The sequence below is a fragment of the Gracilinanus agilis genome, chromosome 3, assembly GCF_016433145.1.
Source record: "Gracilinanus agilis isolate LMUSP501 chromosome 3, AgileGrace, whole genome shotgun sequence".
Classification (NCBI taxonomy): Eukaryota; Metazoa; Chordata; class Mammalia; order Didelphimorphia; family Didelphidae; genus Gracilinanus; species Gracilinanus agilis.
In genome coordinates this window covers 371,376,690-371,388,028 of record NC_058132.1, presented here as the reverse complement: position 1 = coordinate 371,388,028, position 11,339 = coordinate 371,376,690, and the positions used below count along the sequence as shown (strand labels likewise).

The 11,339-nt window shown below is 37.4% G+C and overlaps 1 protein-coding gene across 1 annotated transcript in view; it reads right to left on the bottom strand.

The window, feature by feature from the left end:
• Nucleotides 1-6,230: 6,230 nt before the first annotated feature.
• TOMM70 (translocase of outer mitochondrial membrane 70) overlaps nt 6,231-11,339 on the bottom strand; it is a 35,535-nt gene continuing 30,426 nt past the window's right edge. Inside the window, exons 11-12 of the mRNA XM_044666808.1 lie at nt 10,328-10,450; nt 6,231-8,512 (exon numbers count right to left, since the gene is read on the bottom strand). Coding sequence (XP_044522743.1) covers nt 8,359-8,512; nt 10,328-10,450 — 277 coding nt within the window. The 3' untranslated portion in view covers nt 6,231-8,358. The remainder of the gene's footprint in view (nt 8,513-10,327; nt 10,451-11,339) is intronic.

Genomic DNA, 11,339 nt, shown 5'->3' with positions numbered 1-11,339 from the left:
TCCCAAGCAATGTAAACTCTTGGCGCCATTCTCCCAATCACACTCCCGAGCCTCCCACATCAGGCTTTGGCTCTAGCTGGTAACGAGTTGTGTCCTGTCAGTGGGCTTCTCTTTAATGCACAAGAGGAGTGTCCAGGGCCCTGCTAAGTACCCTAGAGGAAGCGATTGTACTGGGCAGCGGGTGACCTCCTTTCATTCCTGGCCCTTTTGCCACGTGTCCGAGTGGGGTTGGGTTGGACTTTTTGGAATAGATCTAGTGAAGCCTCAGACTGGCCCCACCAGCTGGCATACATACTCGCCAACAATTCAAAGTGGGCTTCCTTGCTCCAGACTCAAGGCGGGCAGGGGGAACGTTATGTTTCTTCCTTTCCCACCTTATCTCCTGGACTCATGAAAAGCATCCTATACTTAACCCTCTCTCTGTTGAGGAGCCCTCCTACCCCTTTAACCCTTTGTTTCTATTGGCATCCTGGCTCCATTGAAAGTATCCCAACATCCCTCCTAAGATGAAATAGAAGTTGGAATCTTATCCCCTCTCCACTGGTCCATGTTTATAAGTACTTGCATGGCCTGACTGCAACTGTCCTTTGTCCCTCCTTTCCCTGGCCTTAAAGGACTGCCAACATAACTATAGATCTTAAGTTTCATTTTACTACTCTTACCCCTTATATTAGGATCTGAAACTTATCATTTCCTACTAAATATTGCATGTTGGATAGGTTTCTTCCAATTGTTCGCTTGTACTGGCCTTTTTTTTTTTTTTAAACCCTTACCTCATTGTATTGGTTCCAAGGCAAAAAAGGGCTAAGGTCTAGGCAATGGGGGTTAAGTGACTTGCCCAGGGTCACACAGCTAGAAAGTGTCTGAGATCAAATTTGAACCCAGGACCTCCTGTCGCTAGGTCTGGCTCTCAATCCACTGAACTACCCAGCTGCCCCCTATTTGCCTTAATTTTTCTCTTATATTCAGAAAGGCGAGAGAACTGGGTCTACAACCAAGGATCACCTACCCATCAAAACTAACTGTATACTTCCAGGGGAAAGTTTGGGCATTCAACAAGATAGATTTCCAAGTATTTGCACAGAAAAGACCAGGACTAAATGGAAAGTTCAATATCCAACCACAAAAATCAAGAGAAACATGAAAAGGTAAATAAGAAGGGAAAGAAAACTCTTATTTTTAAAATTTGCCTCTTTAAGGACTTCAATATGATCTAATTATTGGTATTCCTATGTGGAGAAATGTTATGTATATAATTCTCTGTAAGGAACTCTATTCACTATTATAGTATTCACTATTATAGTAATTAGAAGAATTATTCATAGGGAGTTTGGAATATTAATTTTTCTCGACTCTCATGTTTTTTTAAAATCTTCATTTTACTTAAGAGCCATTTTTCTCTCTTATAGAATTACACCCAATTTTCTAAGTTAATCTTGATTGTAGACCTTAACTTTTTAACCTTTTTGAAACATCTCATTCTATATTCTTTAAAATGGTAGCTACTTGTAAGGATTGATGATCTGGATGATTTCCTTATGAACTGGGAGTCTCAATGAACTGATGCAGAGTGAAATGAGCAGAACCAGAAGAACATTGTATAAAGTAAAACATTGTGGAACAATCCAATGTAATGGACTTTGCTACTAGTAACAATGCAACAAGCCAGGACATTCCTTTAGGACTTATGTAAAAGAATGCTATCCACACTGAGAGAAAGAACTATGGAAGTAGAAATGCAAAAAACCCCAAAACAAAACAATACCACCACCAAAAACCCACATGGCATCACTTATCACATATATATGGGTATATGATTTGGGGTTTAGGTTTTGCTCTATAGCAAAAATGATTAATATGGAAATAGATAGCTATCAAGTGACAACCTTTGTACAACCCAGTGGAATTGCTTGTCAGCTCTGGGAGGGGGTAGTAAATGAATCATGTAAACATGGAAAAATATTCTAAAAAAAAAAAACAACTAAAAATGGTAGTTACTGTTTAGTTTGATTCAGATTTTCTTAATGAGTTTTTTGGCTTGCTTGCAGTGCTTTTTTAATCTGAAAATTGTATTAGCAATGACAGTTCATAGGAGTTTCCATTTTGGGGTTTATTTCAAGTGATTTTTCCTATTTTCTCATTGCTCTTGTTCTAATGTTCGGGCAATTTCTTTTTTTTTTTTATTTTTATTTTTTTTAATTTTAAATCCTTAACTTCTGTGTATTGACTTATAGGTGGAAGAGTGGTAAGGGTGGGCAATGGGGGTTAAGTGACTTGCCCAGGGTCACACAGCTGGGAAGTGTCTGAGGCCGGATTTGAACCTAGGACCTCCGGTCTCTAGGCATGGCTCTCAATCCACTGAGCTACCCAGCTGCCCCCGGGCAATTTCTTTTAAAAATTTCCTGATATATCGTTTTTTTTTTTTTTTTAGTCAAGGATTTCAGGTAATCCAGTGATTACTATCTCTCCCTGATCTGTTTCCCAGATCAGTTGTTTTTGATTAGCTCATATTTTCTTCCATCTTTTTATTTTAATAATTTTTGTCATCTCCTTGGAGTCTTCTGTTTGACCCATCCTAACTTTTAAGGATCTTGCTACTATGTTTTTTTTTTCCAATTCTCACTTCCTTAGCTCTTATTTCCTTTGTCTTTTAAAAATTCTTACATCATTTCTTCAAGGAATTGTAATGGTCACCAGCTACTTTTTTTCTGGGGTTTTATTCTAGATTTCTGGCTTAAAATCCTTTTAAAATTTATTTAATTTTGTTGCCAAGGCCTGAGGGGTTCTAAGTCTCTCTTTTGAGGAGTATCAGGGCTGGTTGATGACCTTTTGCCCCAGAGTTCTTTCTTTAAATGGACTTGGGTCAGAATAAAGTTAAATGGCCCCCTCCTTTCATTCAACCCATGCTTTTTCTTTTTCTTTGGATGCCATGGTTCCTTCTTCTATGACAGGACTTTCCTTGAGGGAAAAAAAAGCGGTTTTTCTTGACATTTTTCTTCTGATGGAATAGACCTTTAGTTAAGATGTTTTCCTTTCAGGAGGAGGGGAAGAGAGAACGTTTTATTACCCTTGTTATTCTGAGGTACTTTCCTTCCACAACCAGCTTAAAGCCTACCTCACCCATTATTTCCTCTAAAAGTAACAGGTGTGTTTGCTGAGGTTTTCAAGTCCTCCACAGTTATCCTTGGAGATGACATTCTCAGGTTTGTTTCTTCACCCCAAGCGATCAGACTCATATCTACAACTTGACTTGCTTCAGGACAGGCTACAGTGATGCACTGGCGGAAAAAGTCAGTAACCTCAGTTCATCTGTATGGAGAGGTTAGACCCAGATGACTGTGATGGTCTCTTACAAATCTAAACATTTGTGGTTACATAAACTTCAAGTGTCTGCACAAATAAAATGCAGATTTTTAGAAAGATATTGGTGAATTAAAGGCTTTGGATAAAATAGCTGATTGTATACACATTTATTTTATATACATTACCCCCTCCCCAAAATAAGAGCAAGAGCTAAGCCATTAAGTAGAAAGATTAAGAAGTTTACATAAGAATTGCAAAGGATCACCAAACATGCTGCATATTCCAAATCACAAATGGCATGTAAATTAAGAAAGGTTTTACTCCATAACCTGCTAGCCAGAATAAGAAAAGAAACAGTTGGGAGAATTACATTAATCAAATGGCTATGAGTGGATCTGTTTACTGATTATAGAAAATAATTTGGAATTGTTTGAAAAGTGATAAAATCCTATCACTTGTACTTCACTATAACCTGAGGTTGAAAATATTCAATATTCACCAAAATGTAGGAATTTTTTAAAAAGTTAGTGGAAAATAAGGGAACTGGAAGCAGTGGGTAGGTACCCATTGACTGAATAAAGACAGGAGACCGGTGTATGAATGCAATATTTTTGTACAAATAATGAACATGAGATGAGTAACATGAAATGTGTATGAAGGGAAGTAGAAATAAGAGGAAATAGGCCAATACTCAGAACAACAATCATAAATGATCAAAAGGAAGCTAAATTCTGAGCAATTAAAAAATCAAAAATGGTCTTAAAGAACAATGAAGCACACCATCTTTCTTCTGCAGGGGAGGAGGTAGGAGTACATACGTGACATAATTTTGGAGTCACATTAGTAAGGAATATGGTGCCAAGAAGGGCAGCTCTCCCTGCTTAACCAATATCCGATACGCCAAGGAACCATGGTGTCAAGCAAAGACAAGTGCCAACATTAGAAGGGCTGTCAGAGAGCTCTAGAGTACTGGCCTTTTGCTACCCACCCTGAAGCCACAGGTAGCCACATCCATCCCCCATTCTGACCAAGCTCTATTGCCCATGTCTTAAGGGATATCTTTTCCTGTAGCTAATCTAAAGGTAATTTTTACTTAAGGCCATGGTGAGTGTTCATGCAAATTCCAAAAGCTATATAGCATTCTGAATAACATCTTTTTCCATACAAATAATGCTGATAGATTGGTGGGTGACCTACTACTCTTTTGTGAGGCCTGCTACAATAACAGGCACCTTGACATTTGTGTGATAGTATATCGTTTCCCCAGAGTCTATAACGGGTTGGCAACGCATGCACTGTGAGCACTGTATGGCTCTCATGAAATTACATTTTAAAAAATGTGGCGTTTATGGCTCTCACGGCCAAAAAGGTTGCCGACCCCTGGTCTATAATCATCTCAATTTTACATTTAAAGAAAGAAAAAAACCAAAAACACTTGCACCACCTGGAAAGAAAGTTAAGGGCATCAAATCGTCATCAACAGTCCTAAGGCCATACTTCAATACCGTAAGCCTGAGTCATAAATTTAGTGATTCCTCGCTAGCAGTTTTATAACTAGTCCATTACCATGGAAAAGACCTACTTATAGTGGTCAAGTAAAAAAATTCCACTTCCATTTACTGTTAATGCCTGAAAAGTCCCCTTTCCCTAAGACTGTGTGACCTTATAAGTTTCAGTTTTCAGGATATAAGCAAACTTGGTGACATGTGGAATAAAACCAGTTGTGAGATGCTTTATAAATAATGGTACCTGTTTACTAGTTTTTACAGGTTCTACTTAAAAGTATTTTTAAAAGCATCTGTTGGGGCTTTGCGGTAGGAAGAACTGGCCTAACTATTATGGAAATCTAGAATATCTATGGAATATCTAGAATTATACTGACCCGGGTAGGGCAGCTGGGTGGTTCAGTGGATTGAGAGCCAGGCCTAGGGCAGGAGTCCTGGGTTCAAATCTGGCCTCAGACACTTCCTAGCTATGTGACCCTGGGCAAGTCACTTAACCCCCACTGCCTAGCTCTTGTCACTCTTCTGTCTTTGACCAATACCCAGCATTAATTCTATGAGGCAAGGTAAAGGTTTAAAAAAAAGAAAAAAAAGAAAAGAATTCTACTAACCAAGTAACCAAAATACTCACACCTTTTCTCATGGAAAGCCCAATAATAGGCATACATTTCCAAAGGACACTAATGATAAAAGCCTCATTTTCAAAGGACATTAATGAATGATAAAAGCCTTGTGCACTTTGTAGCTATACTTTTAACCCCTACTGCTTAGCCCTTGCCACGCTGTCTTAGAATCCGAAGAAGGTATGGGTCTAAAAAATTTTAGACAAAAATGAATAATAAGGCAAAGTGGAGTCAGTTGAATCAGGAAAACAATACAATTGCCTAACAACACACACAGGAAAAGATTGAAGTTGAATGCTGTTAAAATATAAGGGAAGATAATCTTAATGTGACTGGCAGTCTCGTCCCAGAACCAGAGCACAAGGAATACTAGAGTTGGTCGTGACAAACCAGTAAATAATTTGTTGGAGCTTCAAGCCTTGGCCCATGACCACTATCTTTAACTACAATGTTCAAATAATGGATCCTAAATACAGTCGTTATTTTTTTTTGTCAAAAAAGAAAGCATTGGTCACTGGTCTGCCCCCCTTCCCACAATGTCCGTTGCCATGTACTTTCAAGTGAGTTTTTCTACTGTTCTTTTTGGGTCCAAGAGCTCAAATGTGTACAGAGTTGTAGTTTGTAAACCCTTGCTTTCAGAGAATTCCATTTCTGTCTTGTTTTATCCATATCTGTCTTTGTTCTAACATCTAACCCCTGTGGTATTTTCTAATTACATCCATTACCTTGAAGCAGTAGGTTGCTAGGTGTTTGGTGACCACCACCTACTGTTCTATGTTTAAAAAATAAAGTTAAGAAAAACTTGAATGTAATATTTATTTGGTGAATTTACATGTGAGTTCATTTACAAAAGAAAAATTACAGACAAATGTAGCTTTCAGTGCAGTTTCAAATATTTTAAGAACAGGCAACAGTCCGTGAGGATTTGGAATGATAATATTGAACGGCACATGCGTCATTTTCCTTTGTGTGGTTTCTTTCTACCCCTCCCCAGGGGAGGGAAGGGAGAAGGGTAGAAGAAAATGTCAGTGTCAATGAAAGTAAGGCCATGCGAATAAAAACCCTTTCAGAAAATAAGAGGAATTTTAAGTTGGGGATAAATAACCCTCTTGAAGTCAGCAGTGGTTGTCCTGGAAGTGCATAATTTAAAGACTGAAAATGGAGAGAGAGCCCTTAGATCTGGTATGTCACTATCCTGGCTGTCAAACATATTTCACTTTGTGCTTGCTACCTTTACGCCCATGGCCTCTTCTAGATCTAAGCCAGGACCAATCTCAGAGGTACTCAAAAGGTAGTCTGAGTCCACCATAAAGTTTATTTGGTTTCAGAAGTATAAGCACCCAGTGAATGCTGGCCCTTTGGATAAGAAAGTCCCCTCACCCAAGACCCTGCACATTTAAAAAGATTTTAGTTTTCCAGAAGAGATGGCACAGAGCCCTAATACATCATGGTATGTGTTCTCTAAGGTGCAGTCTTAGTGAGACACTATCAAATGGCCCACTGTTTAAAAAAAGAAAAAGAAAACCCAAGCAACAAAATAGGATACCTGCTAGCAAATTTGCAGTAAGACCAAAAAGGACAATTTGAATAAAATGACAACTAGGAATACACAATGAGTTGAATTATGAAAGTATGGGTTGCAGGTTGAGTGAGGATAAATATGTAAACAGATGGTCAGGTTTCCAAAATTATAAACACATTCCTAGATATTGGCACTCAGGAACTTACAACAAAGGGCTCATTGAATTAAAAACTAAAGGCATCTCGTACACACTCACACTCACACACACTCACTGACTCACACATACATTTACATAAAAAGTAGAGCCTCAGAAAAGGTACTTTTTCTAACTGTTGCTATAACTTGGTGAAACACTCAAACAACACTTGCCACTTGAGGAAATACTAATGCTCTTGGCAATAACATTTAAGTCCTTAATATATGCACATGCCTTTACCAAATTTCCTTTACTAGCTATTTGAAATCAAGTATTTCCATGTATCACACACATTCCATTTTTATTTAGGTTATATACATAAACCAGCATTTGAATTTCCTTTAAAAGTGTACACCATTAAATCTAGCAGTACCGAGTTCAGAAAATAGTCTTCGGCCTTTAAAAACCACTTCACTTTACCTCCTGAGTGGACTACTCCCCCAATAATAGCAATACTATTAAAGTCATCTTCTAACTTTTCCAGTCTACAAGTCCTTTAAAACACATGTTTTGCTTCTGCATAATTTACTACAGGGAGTTCATGTTTGCTTTAGATTTGGAGCGATTTATACTTCTGTATCGCTTATAAACGTTGCTGTGGGAAATGATCAGATTGATCACTAGCTGCCACCAGGTTCTTCCTAGAGTTATGCAGAAGGCAGAAGTGCCTCTGGTCACATTTAAGGTTCTCTCTCAATTTAGCTTTAAAAAAAAAAAAAAAAAACAACAAAACAACCAAAAACATACTTTTTTCCTTTGAAAAACTAATAATCAACCCATAGGGATTAAATGCATATAAAAGAAATCTATTTTATAGCAGCACTCGCTATATTATTTTTAAAACCAACATGCTGTAAAATGTTTATATAAAAACAAAATCATCCAAAACATAATCACTCCTCCCTTCCCCCTCCCCCCATGAACAAATCTGAGTTTTTATTTGCATGGCCAAAATATCCTTTGTTCCCTTTGCAACTCTGTTTTTGATATCCCTTTCTGTTGCATGAGGGAATAAGCTTCAACACTGCAAAATTCCTTGAACAGCCACTCCCACAACACCTAAACATTAAACAGATGTAACGAATGACAAACACCACAAACGGAAAAACTTAAGTTCCACCATTCACCACGGTCTGTGATCGTGTCTGTAGGGCTCGGTTGAAGTGGGGGCAAACGGCTAAAAAGAGGGTCATTTTCCCCTTCTCAGTTGTTTTACAAGGTTGGAGGTTTTAATCCATATTTCTTTGCAACTTCTGTCTGAGCATAGGCAGCATCGCAAAGTGAATAGAGGTGTGCCATCTCCATTTCAGATTTGGCTAGGTTAATCGCCTTGTTGAACATGTCAATGGCTTTATCCATGTTTCCTCTGAAAGGAAAAAAACCAAAGTCAAAACAACACCAGGCATTTTATTAACTGTAAAAAAGGAAAGGATAATAATGGAAGCAAAACAATACAAAGGCCTGACTACCAAATTTAAACTGACTTGGTCTATATGCTTCTTACTTGAAGTCCTACTAGTGAAATATGGGACTTCTAAGCAATGTTGGGAAGAAGGAATACGTTTTTGTTTGAGACAGAGTTTTCTCCCTGTCTGAATATAAACTATCAGGTTTTAAAACTATACCTGCCAAGAACTTTAATTCGTGTTTTAAATAACTCACACTAGCCTTTTACACAGAGGAGGCTATTTTATTACCAAATAGAAACATTAGAAAAATTAGAAAATTAGATAAATGGCATTCATAACTGAAGTCTGAAGAAAAAAGAAAACTGCTAAAAAGCTGCTTTTATTTTGTAGTATGTTAGAAACTCCTGCTCTTGTTTATGAAACACAGGAATTCTTAGCTAGAGTGTAGTGCAGCAATATTTCTCAGGACATATTAATTTTTAAGTAGAATATAATAGCTGTAATAACTGTTTCATTAAAATACAAAAGCGATATCAAAATATCTAAACTACTGTATGCCCAATTATCTAAAGTCAATAGCAACTCATATTGCCAATTCAAGGTTGATTTGTCTAGGCCACAGATCTTAGTCTCTTTTCAAAGAACAGCAGTCTGACTGAGCTTGCATCCCTCTCTTCAAACCACCCAGCCAGTGCTCAATCAAATCTGCCATCATTCTGCCTGTGACCTAACAATAGAAAAGCTTAGAGAAACATATAGGGGACCTGGGCATAACTAAGCTTCATTTGACTCTGGATAATCTATACTTTTGTAGACTGAAATTCTTATTTCTGCCTAAGCAAAGGAATTTCCTTGTAACAAAAGAATGTCAAACCTGAAAAGCATTTTTTTTTTGCCAAAACATCTGCTACATAGTGGCTGAGCCAGGCATAAAATTTAGATCAATGATTCCCAAAGTGAGCGCTACAGCCCCCTGGTGGGTGCTGCAGTGATTAAGGGGAGGCAGTGATGGCCACAGGTGAATTTATCTTTCCTATTAATTGCTATTAAAATTAAAAAAAAAAAATAATTTCCAGGGGGCTAAGTAATATTTTTTCTCGAAAAGGGGCGGTAGGCCAAAAAAGTTGGGAGCCACTGCTTTAGATCCTTAATTCTATTACTGCTTCAGATGTGTTTCTAGTATGGAGAACTAAAGAACTTAGGAAAATCTGCTGACCAGCAGTGGCCAGTCCATTCACTTTGGGCTTTGGAATGTGTTTGGGAAATAATTTTTATATTACCAAAAAATATGCATATCCCGATTTCAATATTCAAGTAGAGCGTTCGTTTTTAAATAGACAAAAGGTTAACGATATTCTTCTGTAGTGTTAGACACGTATTTCTTAGGACCCATGAAACTAGCTGAATGCATCTAGAACTCATAGAAGAAAAGTAAAATAGGAAATTGGAAATTTTCAAGTTTAGGTAATCTGTATGATAAAAATCCCAGGATATTGAGAAGGCAGTGGCAGAAGAGTACAGACTAGATGAATATGTATCTAGTATGTTATAGCTGGGTGCAGGTTTGACTTAATGATCACTTTAGTCCCTTCCAACTCGCAAAATTGTATGATTTTGAGGATGGCTAAAATTCTAGTAGAAGCTAACAACTATTTTATCAGTTAGTTGTTGAGCAGATTTTCTTGCCCATTAATATTGTGAAAAGGGGTAAAAATTTTAAAAGCCCCCTTCCCCAGTTTTTTTAGAAATCAGTTCAACAACATAATTTTTACCTCTGTACTTCAATGGTTCCCATAGTTTCATATGCAAAATCACACTTATTGTCAATTTCAATGGCCTTGCTAATAAGCTCCAAGCCTTTGTCTAGATCTTGCTTCCACTGAAGCTGAAGTAAGCTGGAAAAGGGAAAAAAAGTTCAAAATTAACTGAGGCATTTCCTAAATTACATACCCATGGGGCAGGGGTAAATGAAGGTAAAAAAGTTTAGTCTTTACTCTCAGAAGATGGAATCTAGTTGGAGAGGCAGAAGTGATACAAAATGGTTTATAAAAATTAATGATATATTTTATTGTAGATTAAATGATTCTAAAATAAAAAGCATGGAAGGAATCATCAGGAAAAGCTTCTTGGTAAGTGTGAGATTTAATTTTGGCCCTAAAAAAACAGGTGACATTGAATAGGGAAGGAATAGGCTTTTTTTGGGGGGAGGGGGTTGGGGAGCTAAAAAGGGTGAAGGTGGGAGTTGGAGTGGAAGGGCAAGAAGACGACTCTCTTATCTAGAAATTTGATTTAGGGTTTATCAATCACACTTATAGTTACATATTTTCCCTCTGTAAATATGTGACTTTTTATAGTGATTAATTTAAGTAACTAGAGAGGACAGGATACTATATAAACTGAGCTGTAAAAAAAAATCTTTCCTTCTGGAGTCTCTTTCCACAATAAACTTTATAAAAGAACTCCATTCCTTATCAACCACTTGCCAGAGCAATTTGACCATCAACACTGAGGAATGAAGCCTCATGATAGATTGCAACACATTCTGGTCCAGAGAGCTATAGGTTCAAAAATAAACCTAGGACAAAAGCCAGGGGAGGAAGCCAGACAAGAGAAAAACATTACAACAAAAACAAAAGGCAACTATCTTTGGCTTGTACATAATTTCATAATGAGCATGACACTTTCAGACTCTTTAGCTGTCAACATTGTTCTGATTACATATATAAGATTAATCATGAATCTGTGACATTATAAGTTCTTGCCACCAGTTACTGTCGTCTCTCT